Source organism: Alligator mississippiensis, chromosome 1 (genome assembly GCF_030867095.1).
Source record: "Alligator mississippiensis isolate rAllMis1 chromosome 1, rAllMis1, whole genome shotgun sequence".
NCBI classification, from domain to species: Eukaryota; Metazoa; Chordata; order Crocodylia; family Alligatoridae; genus Alligator; species Alligator mississippiensis.
In genome coordinates, this window is record NC_081824.1 from 212,173,407 (window position 1) to 212,193,020 (window position 19,614).

General features: G+C 42.3%; 1 protein-coding gene across 3 annotated transcripts in view; it reads right to left on the bottom strand.

Annotated features, from left to right (window-relative positions):
• USP34 (ubiquitin specific peptidase 34) overlaps positions 1 to 19,614 on the bottom strand; it is a 239,073-nt gene that overhangs the window by 188,233 nt on the left and 31,226 nt on the right. For all 3 annotated transcript variants that reach the window (XM_014595059.3, XM_019500736.2, XM_006273750.4), the window contains exons 2-5: positions 19,205 to 19,292; positions 9,730 to 10,150; positions 1,310 to 1,360; positions 973 to 1,122 (exon numbers count right to left, since the gene is read on the bottom strand). In XM_014595059.3, the coding sequence (XP_014450545.1) occupies positions 973 to 1,122; positions 1,310 to 1,360; positions 9,730 to 10,150; positions 19,205 to 19,292 (710 nt within the window). The remainder of the gene's footprint in view (positions 1 to 972; positions 1,123 to 1,309; positions 1,361 to 9,729; positions 10,151 to 19,204; positions 19,293 to 19,614) is intronic.

A 19,614-nucleotide genomic window follows, 5' to 3' on the forward strand; every position in this document is an offset into this window, starting at 1 on the left:
CCCAGGTTAATCTGGGGATCTAGTGCAGCCTAAGAGCTGTTCAAAATTACACTAGCTAGAAAGATTCCCTAATGACAACTCCAACAGCCCAACACTGCAGAAGCTCAGGACACTCCAGCCATACCCCACCTGTCTCTAGTTCACCCCAACTAAAATGCCCCCAAAAGGCAAGACGAGAAGCAGGCAATAAAGACATGCATAAATGTTGGCCTGACTTCAACAAGCAATTCTTCTATACAGCATAATCCTGAGCTACCCATTTACTACAATTTCCCAGCTCCTCTATGGTAGTAAGGGGGCAAAGTGTAGGCACAGTGGTAGAAGGGAGGAACTGACCCCAAATCTTAATACTGGTATCAAATCACAGCCAGTGTGTGAAACTTAACTTCACAATCATAACAAAAACTGCACAGTAGTGGTTTCTCAAAGGGTCCCTTTATCATCTGTCCTAAGTGAAGATCTCCCCGTTTCCAAACAAGGCTAAAGTATGAGGGTAAGCTGCCTCAAAGTTTCATCTACCTTTGCCACAAATGCATAGGGTATGAAGTAAGGCAGCAGGGAATCCAGGGGAAGGGAAATCCACAGCTCCCAGGCACAGGCCTCCTAGGAAATAAGTAAGTGAATAAAGCTCAAAGCTTTAAAAGGTTGCCATGACACACCATGCACTGAGGAATCCTTTTTGGGAGGCTGCCCAAGCCAGCAGTAACCAGGGAATACCCTTTCAGGCTGATTCCACTGCAAGTGTAATGACTAGGAACAAACAAAGAGAAGACCAAGACAGCTCGGTGCTTCCAGAAAATGATGCCACTGCCAGACAGGCCAATGTTCACACTCCCCTCCCCAAGTAGGGGGAAATGTTACAATGGGAACTTCATAGAGCTTCTCTGCATCTGAGACCCTGTGCAGATTTTTGCATTTTCTACATTATATTTGTTGTACTGCAGTTAGTTACTAAATCAGGACAATACTTACATTAGATACTACCGTGATAAATGCATGAGCTATAAGAAACGGCAATGTTTCAGGGGTTCCATATTCAAAACAATCCTTCATGAGGGAAAGGCCATTTTTTCCACAAAAGAGACAAACGTAACGAAGCAAGTGCAATGGTACTTCTACATCCTATAGAAGAAAATAAAAGTTTTAAAGACAAATTATTGTTCAGAAACAGAAGTATTCCATACAGTGTCAGAAACAATGACCACTCCAGTGGTGAATATTAATGTTACAAACATACATAACACTAAAATGATTTTACAAACACAAAAATATATTAATTTTCTTAGAATGGGAAATAAATAAGACTTACATTCATATCACAGAACGCCCCTAATATATTGCTTTCTTGAGCAGAAATATCCTGGTTCAAAAAATAAAAATAAAAAGAGAGAAAGAGAGAAATACAATTAGCTAAAAGCAGATATAGAAACACTTTGGAAGGAAAGAAAAACAAAAATAAAAAACCCAGGTGACACTGCAGAAAACTTATTTATAGAACTCCAACAGTTTAGCTTTGCTCAATTTTAAACAAAATATTGCATTTTCCAATTACAAGTTATCAATTTACACATATGTATTTTTATACCAAGGACAATATTCTAGCCTTAAAAGGATGTTTCTTTTTTTTCTTGGGGAGTTCTATACCAAACCAGTGAAAAGGTAATGTAGCCAAATATCTGGACTGCCCTAAGAAACTAAACAGATTACTCTATAATCCTATACTGAGTATTCAAAAGCTAAAAAGTAATCTGGAATTACTAAACTTTTCATGTACATCTACTCAAATTCCTGTTCTACTCCCCAACTATTCCTATACAAATAACTAACTGCCTGCTTGCAGAACAAATATCTGGTATCCCAAAAGGGAGTTACTCAATTAAAAACAAAATATATAGAAATGTACTTCCTAAGCATTTTTGTTACAGTAACAGTTAAGGATTAATACAGCCAAGGAAAAAAAATAGCACCTCTTTTTCTAGTATATTTAAAAGCATTCTGTGGACTATCACTTAATAGGCTATCACTATTTTCCAGATTAAATCAGCTTCTTATATTGTTTGCTTGCATCACTCCCACAGGAGCAAGAGAAAATACCTTTTAAATTGTAAAACAGGATTGAAACCACAAGTCGGGGGCATTTTTTTTGTAGATATAACACACAAATGTTAACATTTTTAAAGAACAGCTTTCATATTGACCACACCCTCTTAAGCATAACATTTAACTAGTTGATTTCAAATGGCTTGTTTGATAGTCGCACTTAAAGCTACATTACAGGGTTTTTCAAGCTGTGACAGAATCTCACTTTAAATTGTTCAATAAGATTGCTGTCTAAATATATATGCATTTCTCTTCGTATTCAAGACCAAATCATCATTCTTCAAGAAGGGTGTACTCTTCCTATGTGATACAAATGTTAGCATGTATTGATTTGCACTTAAACAGCTTTTCTGCCAGTTCTGAGGCACAGTGGCAGTGGTAGCACTCCAAAAAAAGTTGTGAAATATTAAAACAACTGAGTCAGTAATATATTGTTCCTGACTCATAGTTAATATGAATGTTACATGCTCTGTCCAGGCCACCAACAAAACCAGACGACAGGGCTCATTAAAAAAAAAGATCTTTTACTGCTTGTTAAATTAGAAAGTTTGTATTTTTAAAAATTAACCTGACCTGAAATTGGAATTCAATATAAAATATGGTTAAACTCTTAAATTTAAAAATAAATATTCATTAACCTCAAGCCTTCATCAAACTCTTCCAAGTTACAAGCTACATACTCTTCGATATAAAGAATCAAGCAAAAAATATCTCACTTTAAGGTCTAGCTATAGTAATATAGCACAGTACACCTCAGGTACCCTGTTGGGGATCCAGGCTGTGCTATTACGTACATAAGAATGGCAAAAAAGTAATCACAGATGGTGGGAATGGCCTCTGACAAGACAGCATCACGTATCTCATTGTTAAATTCTAGTTAACATCTTAATGCAGCTGCCTAACACAAATCATAAGCAAAGCAATTATTTAGTAAAGAAGCAATGTATCATTCCTCATTTTCTAGCATGATAACACACACAAAATTAATAAGATTCTGAACATTTGAAGCTATACAGTTGTTTAAACCAGGGGTGTTAAACATATACTCACAGGATTTGGCGCACAAGTGTTTATCACCGTGGCAGCCACTGGAGCCTCTACAGTAATAGCATTAGTTGCAACAGCTGTCAGAGCTGGTGTTTCAGTGCAACTCAGGAACCCAGGGAGTTAACACCACTCACCTCTACCTTCCCTCAACAATTACAAGTGAGTCACCCTAGAAACTAATATTGGTAGCAAGGGTGAAAGGGTAGAAGAGCAGCAAGGGTGGCTGGTTGTGAAGCCACACTGAAACAGAGACTCTGACATCGTGGGGATTAACACCACCACCTATAAACTGTCTGGATTGTGGGAAGCCCTGTGGTATGGATTCTGTTTAAGTTCAAAAAAATTTGGTACCCTGGTTTAAATAAGTGTTTACTTATAGCATACCCCCTCCCCCCCTACACACACATAGCAAAAAGATGCATCAAATCTAGTCAAAGGTCTTGCCATGCCAAACAACCCACTGAGCTGGTATAGTTTAACACACCAGCTTCTGCAGCACACAGGACACAATGGAATGATGTTCCTAGTATCACATCCAGTCACCTTCGACTCCCTGGCCCAAATGACAAGTACTCATTTACAGTCAGGACAACTGAATCCAGAGTAGCACTTAAACTTGCACCTGCAGAGTGACAGTGAAATGCCTTACTCACTTTGTCACTGTGCCCCAAAGCTGGCAGAGAGGCTCTGTTTGAGTGTAAGTCTATAAATGTTATATATGATATGAAATTATAAACCAAACTCTAAATATAAAAGTGAACTAAAGTTTAAAATTAAGGCTTTCCACCTAGTGATTTAAAACTTCTTCATTTAAATCAATCCACACCCTGAGAAATTCTGCATAGGAAAATTAACCATTTCTTGAGTGAAATAGAAACTGATCATTGACGATTTCTGCCCTGAGCACATATGATCTGAAAGCTAGTTGAGTTCTGTGCATCAACCTTGTAGAATTTATCAAAAGTATAACTGGCATGTTATTTTCTGCTCTGCATTCATCTCATCTCAAATCGTCTTTACCTACGAAGTAACCAAGGTGAAGCGAGCACTATTAATAGTAAAGCAAGAGGTTTCTTCATTTGTCAGGGGACACAAAATTTAACTAGAAAGAGCCCAATATACTGATATTTTTGTTTTGGAGTTACACAACAAAATGATCAGGGATTGAGATTTTCAGAAAGCAAGTAAAGAAGAGCAAGTAAAGAAGAGTCATAGGAGCATTCCCTAAAAGCCAAAAAAAAACCCCAACCCAAAACAAACAAAAAAACAAACCCCAAAAATCCCCAACTCAGGGTAAAACATCCTAATTAAGGCATGAGATGCACATGATGTTGAGAACAAAACTAGTATAATATCTTAGGGGTGACTTCATCCTCCTGGAAAAAGACTTATATGGAAACTGACATAACAACTACTAAGTTCATGCACTCTGAGCCAAAATATTGGGGAAGTACAGATATCTAAACAACTGCTATTCCTTCACTGTACCACCCTGTATTAAATTATTAAATTTTAGTTTGCCAGCTCCCTTAGAGTTAACTGTCTAGCCCTGGAGGAATAAGATAAGGGGAAAAAAACAGCTTACATGGTGCTGCTACCTCTTCTATATGGCTCATAGAAATAAGAAACATGGTCTCTCTTTCTAGGAAAAAAAAACACATGCTATACTCTTTGAAACAGGCATTCAATGTAAAAGACCCTCTGCATAAGGCAAGAGTGATCAAAATTGTAGCCTTCATAGAAGATTATGTACACAGGACAATTAAAATTAACAGGTACCTCAAGACACTGGCACCAGACCTGCACACTTCAAACAACTCAACCACTTCAGAAATTAATTGATAACAGAGTCATTTTTTTTAAAAAATCACCATCAAAATTATCAATTCAATTAAAAGTAGTCAGACTGAATGTCTATGATTAAAAACATGCCGTGGGCCAAGACCTCTTTTGGACAGTAAGAATGCTGAAATACACAACTGCAGCAAAAAGGTGTATTGTCACATATGTTTCACTCTTCAAGATCTACATCCCCAGATGGGTTTCATCTAACTGTATTCATGAGTATTCTGATCCACAGGATAAACTATTGTATCAGGATTCTGTATTTTTCCAGACCTCCCTTCATTTTGTACAGGCCATGACCACTGGCTTGTCTACTCTAAGATTTAAGACTGATTAGTCTTACAATCCTCAAAGCTAACACAAATACGCAAGTTCTTCCTGCTAGGGCATTGCTTACTATGCTACATATGCTGGCCCCCAGTACTAAAGGTTAATGTCCATTTTCTACTGTACCCTTTCTGGTTCCCAAATCTTTCCTCCAAAGTACAGTCTGCTCACCTCAGAAATGTTATTAATTAAGTCCAGTTTATCCTCAAAGTTTGTTATGACAGAGTTGCATGCTTCCAATAAAAAATCCCAAGGGGTGGAAATATGCTTCATCCCATAGAATTTAGCCCTGGCAGGACAGGAGAGTTCACAGCAGGATCATAAACAAGCAGGTTATTTTTTGGTTGTTGGAAGCTACAATGTTGTGACTATATTCAGAGAACAGGAAATTGTTCTTATTAAGTACCTCTTATCCCCGAGGTACATCTGCCTCCAAAGGTTTTATACCATGTACTTGGGGAGAGGCTCAGGCTTCTATATTGGCTTGAATCAGAACACCAATATGACTAGACTTGGCAGGATTCTTTTTTTTAAATCGGTAAACATTGATAAACGTTGATTTCACCTTACACCCACAGACCAAAAAAAAAAAAAAAATCCATCATTAATAATCAAAATTTATAGAAAGGAGATATAAGGAAAATGATGGCTGATGGAATATACAATGACAGGGGGAGCAGTCCTGCAAAACTCTGCTGACTGTAGTTTGGACTGCAACTCTCAAAAACCCTAGGAGACCGGGAACAAAGGAAGATGAAGTGACAGTGGACAAGAGAGCTATGAATGAGCAGAGCCAGGACTCATGGCAGCTCTGAATTCTGCCACACCTAAATACGACCAACGGAAGTTATGAAGATGTCCTTAGAGTTAAGGCCAACTCAAACATGAGGAATATGAGAATCAATTAGTGTTGGCAAGCCAGTCAATTTACTGGTCAAATGTTGTCAACTGACTGCATGTTTTCTGACCAAAGATTATGGCAGTTTTACAAAAACCTACTTTTTTTTGTATTTTTTTTGACAGAAATAGGATTTATTTTTTGACACATTTCCTAATGGAAAATTTGTGCTTTTTCTGTGTATTATTTACAGCTACTGTCAACTTTTTTACAATTTTTCACCAATATTTGAGTGGTTAATTGACCAAACTTTAGTTGACCAGTCATATACCCAACCATAGAATTAATAAAGATATATGCCAAGTAGCAACTGTGTGAAACAAGTTTGTTTACAAATGCAATGTATTTTAATAGGACATCTTAGTTTGTCCGTTTTTAATCAGGTAAAACCTTAGCAGATTTCTTAGACATAACAGGTGCATCTGTATGTGCAGTTAATGCAACTGAATATACTCTGGATAATCCCGATGTCACTACTGTTTAAGCGCAGTAATTTACTGAACTGCCATATACCACTTGTATCTGATGGGACTATCCAGTGACACAGTAAATTAGTCTACTGTGCTCTAATAGTTGTGCGCATGTAGATGGTGACGCTTTACTGTGCAACAAAATAGTCTGCTGCAGAGTCAAGCGTCTCATTTAGATGTGCCCTCATGTATGAATGCACCTGTAGGAACTGGCTACAAAGATGGTCTCTTGTGCACTCCATGTCTCTCTTTTGTCCACGGCAAACAGGGGAAAATGGTAAATTGACAATTTACAGAATTTTCTCAAAACTCTATAAAACTGCTACTGTCCATATAAACCAGAGCCCATACAAGGAGAACAAGTAATTGATACTGATCAACTTAGCTTCCAAACAGCAATCCTTCTGTAACTTATACTTCATCTGATTTTCTTGGATATTACCAAAAGCATATTAAAAAAAATCAGATTTGTATTTCAGTATTTGATAAGAGGATCATCTGAAGTAGTGTTCACCTTATCAATTTCCCTGGAAACTTACTGAAGGACTAAGACTGTTGACATGTTTGGTTTATGATATGGTAGAGCTGAACCACAGGGAGTTTTTTATTCCTTGAGGACTGAATCCAGAGTTTCTCTAAAAGCTTTATTCCCATTACTAACAACAAATGAGCCGCAAACTAGGGTTGAGAGTCAATAAAAGGGAACTGCTAGCGGTGCTGCCAGAAAGCTTCATGTCTTGTACCACTTTATTAGTATTATTGTAGGGTGCACCGATAAAAATTTTTTTGGCCAATAGCGATGGCCAATTATTACCCAGCCATATCGGCCAATATTAATCCGGTTGCCGATATGCAGCCTGGCAGCTTGAAGAGCAGCGTCCAGCCAGTAAGTCTGAGGGTGGGGTGGGAAGGAGAGCAGATTGAGGCTGTAATTGTGTGGGAGGGAGGGGGGGCTGGGACAGAGGTAGGTGCTGCCCAGCCAGGGTAGGGCACGGGATGGAGCTGTGAATAGCTTGTCCAGGGATGCGGCTCTCACCGCTGCGTGCACACCCCAAGGGAGAGACAGAGGGCACATGCCCCCCTGGATTTGTGCACAGGGTACGGGTGGGCTGCCCACTGTAAGCTCAGAGGCCGGGGCTCTGCCAGCCTCTTCCCAGCAGGGGGGCTGAGCTGGGGCTGTGCTTGGGGTGGGTGGCGGTGGCTCTGGGAGCCAAAATTTGCTGTAGCCCCCCCATATCCACCCCTCTGAGCACCACTGCCCACCCTAAGCAGCCCTGGCCCAGCCCCCCACCAAGAAGTTGGCACAGCCCCAAGCCTGCACTGGCAACCCGCCCTCCCCCTACGCATATCCTGGGGGCACATGCGCCCCCATGCCTCCCACATGGGGGTGCGTGCAGCAGCCAGAACCCACCCCCCAACAACCCCTGCACAGCTCTGCCTCCCGCCTCACCCTGGCTGGGCAGCACCTACCCATGCCCCAGCCCCCAGCCCCATTCCCTCTCTAACTGTGGGGACATGCCCCCCACAACCCATACACCCCTTCCCTCCCCCATGCCCCTTCTTCCCCACAGACTTACTAGCCAGATGCTGCTCTCCAAGCTGCCGGGCTGCATTCTTGGTCATGTGCATGCTGCAGCTGCACACATGCATTTATCAGTGGCCACATATCATGTGGCATTTATCAGGGGCCACACTGGCCAAAAAAAGCCGATTGCCAATAATGTCAATTTTCCTTTAATCGGTGCCGATATGATATGGACTGATATATCAGTATACCTCTACATTCTTATTTATACCTTACTTTAATATTCTACTTTTTTAATAAATTTTGCTATTAAGTGTTAACCAGACTTAATTCCAATATACTCCAAGCCATTAATACAGATGTTTAAGAGCAATTATACCTGCTAGTACAGTTTGATGTTAAATTTACACTTGATATGGTAGAATAAATTAGACTCAAATCTACCTCAAAACTGAAGTGAAAAAAAAAGACAAATATTCTCAATAATAATTTTAGCTAGACTAATAGTTATTGCCACATTTGGTAAGATGCACTATTTTAAGAGCGGAATATAATCATACAAGTATGCCAATATGCAGGTCAAATCACTACTGTAACTAGTGTTCACTAGTAAAAAAAAACCCCCCAAAAAAACCAAAATCAAAAAACCAGAAACCTTAACTACCCATTTCCTGTTTTAATGCTCCGCTATTTCATAATGCCCACAAAAATACATTAAAATATTCTCAGGCATTTGCTGGGTACAGCAAAATATACTCACATTTTAGCACATTAATAGCTACCCATTCATGGACAGATTTTCTCAGGTGGAACTAAAAAACAACAGCCTCTTCAAAGCCTAAAATTATTCTAACTAGATCCAAATACAACTAAACAAAAGTGCTATTTTCCCTGGCTAGTATTAAAACATTTGTTTAAGAAACAAATACCTAAAGGGTTTTTAAAAGATTTTTTCAGAATATATATGTGGAAATTTAATTTTATCAGTAACAAAAAGTATTGCTAAGAAAAACTGGCAAGGAACATAGGTTACATTTGTTGAGCTACAGTTCAACTAAGTAATTCAGTTGAACTACATTAATTTTCCCAGAAGCAGTATTTAGTTATGGTTCTTTTTTTGCCTTTAAGCATGTACAGCTCTTCAGTTTACTGAAACACTTGATTGGAATGGTTTAGACAGGGATGATCCTCCTGTTTCCACGGTCTGGACTAGATTACCTTCTGAGGTCCCTTCCTGCACTACTCTTCTATGATTACATTTATCATGTTATAAGTGATATCTACAGATATCAAGAATTCTTTTTACAAAATGTAAGGACTGGTTTCATTTCCAAGCAAGTGGAAGAATGAAAGACCCATTGAAATAAGCAGAACTCAATCCAATCCTAAATTTGCCTCTCCTGTCTATGCCTGTTTGGAAACTGCAGTCATTCAATAAGCACTGCCTACATTTTAATGATAACTACTGCACCTTTCACCAAAAAATTAAAATATACACAAGTTAGGGTAAGATATACCTCTATCGTAGGATGAGTATTATGCTTATAAGCAGTATACAGAGGAAACTGAATCTGAAAGATTTTTGCCACGCACAGCAACAATTTTTCCTTCTCATCAGTACTCCATAAGCTAAAAGCATCAGAGCTCTTTGCAGAGTCTTCTTCTGTCAGGATACAAGTTCTTGAAGAGTCTAACTTTTTCTCTAAGGATTTTTGTCGTTCTCCATGTTCATCTTCATGAGGCTCTCTTTCTACATTCAGTGGCTCATCAGCTTGATTATTCTGATCTTGCCATGTTGAATCTATGTTAATAGTGCAATGTTTACAGAGCTGGTCCCGCAGAGCTTGAACTTGGGCAATCACTAAGTTAATAAGCGCACACACTACTTGGTTAAAGATCTCCAAATGCTTATACTCCTTGAAACAGCACAAACATTGTCTGTAAGAGAAAAAAAAGAAAAATCAAAGTAAAATTTCTTGGAGTATCTTAGCTGTAGAATATCTAAAAATGATAAATTTCAAAGACTAGATTTTGTCAATTTAAAACAGCTAATAAATAAAAGGAGAGAAATGACTGATCTAATTATTTAAATAGCAGCTAATGATGAGGAAGACTTCCATAAAAATATTAAAAACAACAGCACACACAACAGGCCCTTAAAGGTAGGAAACTAGGAAAGACTTAATTCATTCTTACAGGCAACGCAGTCATTTCTGACACTCTCAAAAGACTGCAATGTCTTTCTATTGTTGGCATTTTGACTAAAATTAACAAAACAAACAAACAAAATAGTGTTGGCCTAACATGATAAGGCCAAGCATATTGTTCTACCATGCAAAAAAAATCAAAGGTGTGTTCTTGAGTTTACTCCTGAATCCCTCCCTCCCTGCTTGTTACAGGTGTATGTACAGGAGACATTTACTGCAGTTGCCTAATTAGCTCCACAGTGAAGTCTCAGAGCCTACACAGGTGACCCTGCAGGCAGTAAACTAATAAATGCTGTAGTAGGTTAATACTCATAAACACAAGTACTATCCTGGGACAGCTTATTTAGTGCACCTCAACACACATGTAGATGCTGATGGGGCTGGCTGGGGTAAAGGGTGCTTCAGTATGGGGGCTGCCTGCCAGTTAGCCCTGCACTGGAGCACTCTCATGCCCCAGCCAGCCCCTCTGCAGTATGTTGAGCTGGGTCAGAGCAGCCCTGGGCTGGCAGGCTGACGGCTCCTCTGTCAGCAGGGGCTGCTCTGACCCAGCTCAGTGCATTGCAGTCCCAGGCGCGCATGTAAGCATAGTACCCATAAGCAATAAACTCCAGCGTGAACTGTGCCAGAGTTTTTTCAGTCAAATTAATTCCACATGTAAAAGAACCTACCTTCTATCAAGAACAGTACATGAAGCTATTTAACTTGCTTATCAGTTATGCAGAAACGAAAGCAACTAAAACATACCATATAATAACTAGGTGTGCACCAATAAAGATTTTCTTGGCCAATACCGATAGCTGATTATTAACCAGCCATATTGGCTGATACCGATCCGGTAGCCGATTCACAGGAATGCAGCCTGGCAGCTTGGAGAACAGAGTCCTGCCAGTAAACCTGGGGGAGGGGGTGGGGCAGGAAAGGGATTATGGTGAGGCAGATCAAGGTCCCCATGGTGAGGGAAGGAGGAGGGCAGGGGCCTACCTAGCCAGGGCAGTGAACTTGACCCTGGGGCCGGGATCAGGATAGAGCCACAGGCAGCACATCCAGGGAGGAGGGGGGGGGGGCAGGAAGAGGAGGGGTGGCTCCCTCCCACTGCATGCACCCCCAAGAGAGACATGGGGGCACATGCCCTCCTAGATTTGTCTACAGGGAGAGGGCAGGTTGCCTGCTGCAGGCTTGGAGCCAGGGGCTGCGCCAGCCTCTTCCTGGCAGGGGGCTGGGGCAGGGCTGCACTCAGAGCAGGTGGGGGAGGGGCAGGCTCAGCTGCATGGGGCAGGTGGCAGCAGTGGTGCTGGAAAAGGTGGCTGAGGGAGGCTATGGGGAGGGGAATTTTGGGGTGGATATAGCTCCCCAAGCTCCCCCTTAGCACTCCACCTGCTTGCACAGGGCTCCTGAGGGAAAGGCAGCACAGCAAAGTGCCATAAGCTGGGGCGGCAGGGGCTTTGGGGGTCTACAAACACTCCGAAATTCCCCGTATCCCCCTCATAGCCACCCCTCCCAGAGCCGCTGCCACCCGCCCTGCACACCTGAGCTTGCCCTGCCCCCGCCTATTCCAAGCACAGCCCTGGCCCAGGCCCCTGCCAGGAAGCAACTGGCACAGCTTCTGGTTCTGAGCCCACAGTGGGCAGCCCCACCCTCACCCCATAGACAAATTGGGAGGGGTGAAGCACATGCCCCCACTATGCCTCCTCCAGGGATGCATGCAGCGGCAAGGAGCCACCCCAACCACCTCCACACCCCCTGGTCGAGCCACCTGCAGCTCCATCCCGCTTCTGGCCCCAGGGTTACGTTCACCACCATGGCTGGGCAGGTATACAGAATTTATCAATGACATTATCCGGACAAAAAGAGGCAATGGCTGATAACGTTAATTTTCCTTTTAGCAGTGCCAATCCGATACATCAGTGCACCTCTAATAATAACAAAGTTTACTACATGATCACGTGATTACGTAAGGTTTAGATTCCTTTTTATTAATTCATAAGTACACAGCTATACCCTGCACACAGCTGTACCTCCTTCTGCATAAGGCGATGCCAATAGTTTCTTCAGCAATTTCCCCTCTTCCTAGAAAACCCAGAAAGCCATCCAGAGGGATATCCCTGTGGAAGCATCAGATAGCCAAGCAGTGTTTGAGAATTACAGCACCCTCTTCCATGGCAAGATCCAGATGGGAGGCAGGGAGGTGTGGCACATGCACGGTGAGCTCTAGTAGGGCTGTGCAAAGCTTTGGTCACCGATTCAATTTGGAGGAGATTCGGTGGCCAAATCTCCAAATCGAATTGGGAGTCCCATTAAAAGGTCCAAATCGAATCCGAAGCCTCTGAATCTATTTGGAAAAGATTCAGAGAGATTCAAATCAGCCCCCTCTGAATCAGCGCCAAACCTGCGATTCTGATTTGGCCAAATCGAATGGGGACAGCGATTCGAATCACCGAATCAAATCGCTGTCCTCCGAATCAGCCAAATCCGAATCCAAATCGAATACTTCCCTATTCGCACAGGCCTAAGCTTTAGCTCTGTCAGTGTAACTTCTGCTGGAGCTCCGTATGTGCTGTGAGCTGTAAGCTCACCAGCTAACTGATGCAGGCTCTGGCCAGACTGGGAGTTGGAATCATTGTCAAGTCTCTTTTCCCCTTTTGGTGAATTCAATGGCAGGAGAAAAGGCACCCCTCCTGGATCCACATTTCTCCCAACAACAAACAAACTTCAATACTTTACTAATGCCTTTAAAACTTCCAAGTTTTTCTAAAGGATAATCACAAACAATGTGAATGGTTCTTTTAAGAGTACTCACTTCTAACCATAGTTCTCAGAGACGGGACTCTGCATAGGCAGGGTGAGATTATACATTACAATTAGACCATAATTGTACTTAAAACATGAGTGTCCACATATTAATGCTCATTAACAAAAGCTAAGGGCCCTCTAAACATTTTAAAGTTACACCACTTTGGGTGAGGATTGTCTTCAAACCCTACTACCGAGATTGAGTTATCTTAACTTCTGTCTGTTCCACTAAGATAGAACGATCAGTTTGCAATCCTCCAGCATCCCAGGAGGCACGACTCCTAGCATGGACAAGTCATTATCTAGAACTCTACAACCCTGGGCTGACAGCTGAGGACAGCAGGGCAGCAAACGTGTGGGGAGAAGCGGGGAAGAGAGGTGAAGAGACAGGTGGCAGGGGGGTGATCCAAGCAGCAGGGGAGTGACAGGAGCTCCTGCTTCGCTCCCTCTTTTCCCTCTTCTCCCCAGTTTATACTTCCACTGGATAGTCAGCGAGCAGGGCAGACATGGAGCAAATATGGCAACTCCTAGCCATGTCCCTGCTTCCTGGAACATCAGAGCTGTGCACATTAGAGAGGGTATTAACCCTTAAGGTGCGACTGCTCAAAGCATGTGCCAACATTAACACCAACTAACATTAACACCAACTAGAGTTAACACATGCTAATTGTAAAGTGTAAGAACACCCTCACACTCATGAATTAAGTACAGTTCTGAGGGTGAAACTTTTCTTTGGAAGGCCACTGAGGGATCTTTTGCTCACTCCTACTGCTTCCCTTACTAGTCTTGAACTTATTTTCACCTTCCTCAGAAGCACAGGGTGTTGGCTGCAGCTGAGCCTGAAGATTTTGACTGGGATGTTCCAATGCACCTGCTGGGACTTAAGACCACCGGTGCCTGGCTAGAGGGTCTTGCCCCTGCACTCAAGTACAGACCAATCATCATATCTGGCTCAGGAAGGAATTTTACTCAATGGTCAGACTAGTACAGACTGTGCAGGTTTTTGCCTTCCTCTGCAGCATGGAGTATCGGACCCTCTTCCTTGGATCTCTCAAGCATGTTTTTAATAACCCTCATGGCAGCAAGGCATTGGCTGCTATTTACCTGTGGTGGGTTAAACTGTTACACCTTGTGGTTGTGTCAGTGTTGACTGTTTAGTTTAACTAATATGGACAATGGATTTGTACAGAAAGATTTGGATAGCGATGATCCTGTCTCTGGTGGGGATTTGGACTAAATGACCTCTGGAGGTCTCTTCCAGCCTATGTTTCCAGAATGGAGTTATAAAAAGAAGTTTCCACTACTTCCCAGGTTTCATTACCAATTAGGACTCCAAGGAAAGGGAAAACTGAGCAGGGAGTGTAAAGATGCACAATTCATCCCAACAAATGTTAATAGTTAATATTTAACTTTATCAAACCATGGCTTATTATGTTGCCCAATATTGTTCCACTGTCTCCTTATACTCAAGTCTGTTCTTGTGTCCATTTACTTCCTCTTGGCTTACACTTACACAGTTAGTTCCTTTGAGCAGAGACCATCTTTTTATTGTATTTACTGAGTAGGTAATAAGTGGTCCAGGATTCACAGACATTACAGTAATATACATCATCATCATCAGGATGATTTTCTCCTTTGAGTGGCTCAAACATATTCCAATTACTGGGATATATTAGTAAGAAGTGGCATCAAGAGGAAGATAGGAAAACAAGTCCCTATCAAAAAATCATTATAGAATATCTAATACTGTGTCTCATCTTGAAGCCAAGCCTAAGGAATAATGCTCCGTAAAAACATCAGTACAAATTTTGATTAGAGAACACCTATAAAAGGCTGCTTTAGCCCAAGATGGAAACTTATAACCTGAGGTAAAGGCACAGCATCTAAAAGTATGTCTTAAAGTCTGTGAAGATGTCACCTCACCTTTCTAATTCCAGTATGACACAAACAAATAAGAGCATCAAAATAGTAAAATAAGCCAGTTTAACAGACAATGTGTGAAATTTCACATTTCTGAGCATAAGGCTTCAGAAACAACAATCAGCTTATAGGCTGATTAGTATAAAAACTGTGACAACTTCAGGCAGAAATCACAGGTGAGGACTTAAAACTATTTATCCTCAGACGACTCAGTACAATGTACATCAACTCTCCTGCCTGATGGAAGAGTAACTAGAAGTACTTTTTAAAGACAGATGAAAAAAAACTTATTCTTAGGAATGTGACCAAATGGAAACAGATGATGTTCCTCTGATCTCTTCTTCATTGTATCTGAGGGTATAAATCAGGAATGGTCAATTATTAGGGCTGCAGAGCCACTTAACGAGTTCTGGTGAGCTGCTGAGGGCTAGGGGGGCAAGGGGGAGAAGATGCCAATTGATCCTATCCAGTCTGCTGACCATCAACACAAGCCTGATACCCCACACCCAGGGCCAGGCAGCATTCAGACTCCTCTGTCCCCCACCATCCACCCTGGCTTCCTATTGGCACTGCACAGTTCTGACACTGAAGCCACTAGAAGCTGGGCCTGCCTGGGACAGGGCACGATGCAGCATGTTGAGTAGCCATCCCATCCACCCACCTGCCTGCCACAATGAGACACTGCCACCATGCCGCACCAGGAAAATTAGGAGCAGTTGCCCCAGGCCAAGCCCCTACCCTGCAGCCAACACAGACTTGCATCCTAGCAGCGCCAGGGCAGCAGCAGCTCATCATGGCGGGTGGACAGGCAGGACACATACTTGGTACTCTACATTGTGCTCAGTCCCATCTGGACCTGGTTGCTGGCAGCTGTGTTGCCAGGACTGCACAGCCACAGTGCCAACAGGAAGCCAGGCTTGGGGGGCGGAGGGAGGGGGAGAAGGAGAGGAGTTTGTACACTGCATGGACTGGCCAGCTCCAGCTGTGACAGAGCAGAGCAGCACAGGGCGCAGTCCTCCCTCCTCAGGCTCTCAACAGCAGCCTGTGGGCCAGACAGGATACACTGGTGGCCTGGATACAGCCCGCAGTATGTATTTTGCCTACATCTGGTATAAATAAATGTCAACTCAAGAAACAGATCAACTGTGCATGGATGTGTCCCAACATGGTTGATGTGCTTCAGTGGGCAAAACACATCGTCTACTGTCCCGACTCTTTTTCCTGTGGGACAACAGGAGAAATGTTTTCCACTTGCAGAGACTGTCTCGGACGGCCAGAGCTGACTCGAGGTGATTAAATAATTACTCGTTCGTCGGGGCGGGCTGGTGAATAGAGAGGCCGAGAAAGCTTTATGGTTGTAAAACTTTACTTACATCGCTTGCTGTTGCAACGGAAAACGGTCCGGTTGTCTGAACAACCACGTTAGTTGTTCCAGCTGGCAGGGCTCAGGCCAGCACGTCCGTCTACAAATCGGGCCGGCAGGGAAAGGGATACATCTGGGATTGTGCTCGGCAACGGGGAGACGAATCGATAGGTGATCAGGCTATCCATCAGCTCAGCCACGAGTCAGATCTCTCTAGAGGCACTCTGCAGCGTGCTCAAAGTTCTCCGACTCGGGAGGAAGTCGCGCTAATTTTTAAACGGCCAGCAAGCCAATCACTAGCTGCCACATGTGCATAATTTAGAACTGGCCAATAGCGGGACACAAATTTACATCCGAATAGCGGGAACTCTCTTGCACCGGGGGTTTTCTGCAGCAACAGAAAGCCTTTACTTTTGCAAGAGGCTCTCATGTGGCGGGAAAATTCCACCGTGCCGAGGCACCAAAACCACTGGGTTGTGACAGAGAGGTGACCTAGGGAATCTCCAGTATGCATCTCTAAGTGGGGAAAGCCAGGTCCGGTGCAGTCCTGGGGCTTGGATCACCAATCAGCTGATTGGCAGTTTCAGTTCCCAGGCTACACTAGAGTGAGTTCAACCCTCTGGTGTGGACCTGGGGTTGGGACTGACAATCAGCTGTTCAATATGACCAGCCCTGGGACCACAGAAGCATATCAACATGCACCCAGGGAATCCTGACACAAAGGCAATGCCTGTCTACACTGTGAATCTCCAAAACAAGAATGTGGAGATATCTTTTGTTTGATTCTCATCTTTCCTTCTTCCTGATCCAATAGAGATGACGTGTCAGAGTCAAGTGAATCTGAGCAGCCAACTTATTAATGGATCAACTGCTAGATAAGAGGATTCAGAGTTACCAGATATAGAAAACAACTGACAGTACTAATTCTACTGTCTATGGCTTTCCAAATTCTGGTTCTCCAGATACCATCACATCCAGAAATCTGGTGAGTACCTTCTCACAAACACTAAAATAATTATTATTTTCTTCCTATAACCAACCAACCATACTGACAACTCCTAGTCATTTCTGGATCCACTTCAGAAAGATCTTCCTCATTTTAGAGCATATAGCTGTTCCCTGATATGCCTCCCAAACTGTTTTTTCTATTTCTTTTTCCACTGTTTCTCTAGCCCCAGTCCCCTTTATAAAACCTTATCTGTTGGTGCAAAAATCTTGCCTGCAACTCACCTACTGTGCAAAATACTGCATTTCTTTTCAAATGTCACTTAATTTTCATTAAATCAGTTTTTCTTCCCTGCCTCAATTGCTTTCCCTATACAGTTACACCACTCCTCAACTATATTACTTATCTTTATAAACCATTTTGCAGTATGAAAAATTAGTTTGCACACCAAGTACAGAAATGAGATTAAGAACTGAAAAATATTTCAACTGGGGTATGACATTATAAAAAATCCAAACAACTTACTCTAAGGGTAATTTCCCCCCTAAAAGCCAACTCCTTTAAATTAATTAGTGAGTAAAAAATACCAGTAAAAACAAAGAAGAGCCAACATTAATTTTAAGAAGATATAAGGAATATTAGCAATTTAAATAATAGATTTTATTGCAGATAGCAACAGTGATTTCTTTTTAAAGGATCATTAATGTTGAGTCACAGTATCAGGATACTGTAAGAACAGACTCACATGATACTGAAATTCAAAGCAATTATTCTTGAATTTTTTTCCTAAATAAAGAGGGGGGAGGGGAATGTGCACCAGAATATTTCACATTAAGCAGCAGCATACGTGTTTTTTATTATATGTTGTTACTAGTATTTAATAGGCTCTCCTATAGGTTTTGAAATTCTAGTCAGTACTTCAAAGATATGTTTTATCTACACATGCATCAGATGACCTGGCACTCAGGTGTTTAAATATAAATGAGTGCCAAAATGTTCTCTATTCTCCATCTGTCGTGTGAGTCATCATATTACACTCAAACTATCTACCATACTTACTCAAATCCAAGACACATTCCTCACCCCCCCCAACCCCGGTTCAACATGGAGAAAAAAGAAACCTCACCTTGGATTTGAACAACTGGGGCAAACGGTTACTGCAGCTGCAACGTTCACTTTGACTCTGGCCCCAATCCAAGGGAAAACCACGTGGTGTGTGTGCCCTGGGGCGGGGAGACTACACAGTAGTAGGGGAGGGGCTCCAAGCTCTGGCTCCAGGACCGTAGCTAGACCTGGAGCCAGAGCTGGAGCTACTGCTTGGCTGGGGCCAGAGCCATCATGTAGCTAAGTGGTGACAGCAGGAGCAGGCGGGGGGGGGGCGGCACGCGGCAGTAGCGCGGGGCAGGGAGTGGAGGCAAATAGTGGTGGGGAGTAGCCCAGGGGGCAGGCACCAGGGGGAGGCAAGTGGCTGTGGAAACAAGTGACAGGGATCAAACTGACTCTTCACCCACCCCCAAGCTGCTTTCCTACTGCTTGCCCCCAGGCACTGCTTTCCCCACTGCACTGGTTAAAAACTTAAGATGACAAATATATACTTCTCCATGTACAGAATACAATTATTGGTAGGTTGTCTTAAATTCAAAGTCATCTTGGATTCAGGTAAATTCAGTATTTTGTTCACTCTAGTTATTTTATAATTTTTTTAAACAAACAGGTCTTACTAAATATTGGAGTCCCATATCATGAAAAGACATTTATGAATATACCTTTGTGTCCAGGAGTTGATGTAAGCAAAGATCTTGAGCGCATGTTCCTTTCTGAGCTGCAGCCCATCACCAATTTCAATGTCAGATACTAAAGAAAAACAATATAATTAATGATACAATACATTTTTAATATTTCTTTTTAATTGCTATATTAAGTATAGTGACCTTATGCTGGAGGCTTCTTAGCACGGAAACATACTTACAAGCTAAATGGAACCTTTTCACAAAGTTAAAATCTAGGAAACCATGTCTGTCTTTTGTAAAAAAAAGTGGGAGATGCTTTTTATAAGTAGAAAGGAAGCAGGGAGTGAAGAAGATATAGGCATCTAATTGTGCAACACTAAGGGCCTTGTTACACCTTAGGCTGTGAGCCACACAAACACTGATCAGTGATAATGCTAGGTCAAGTT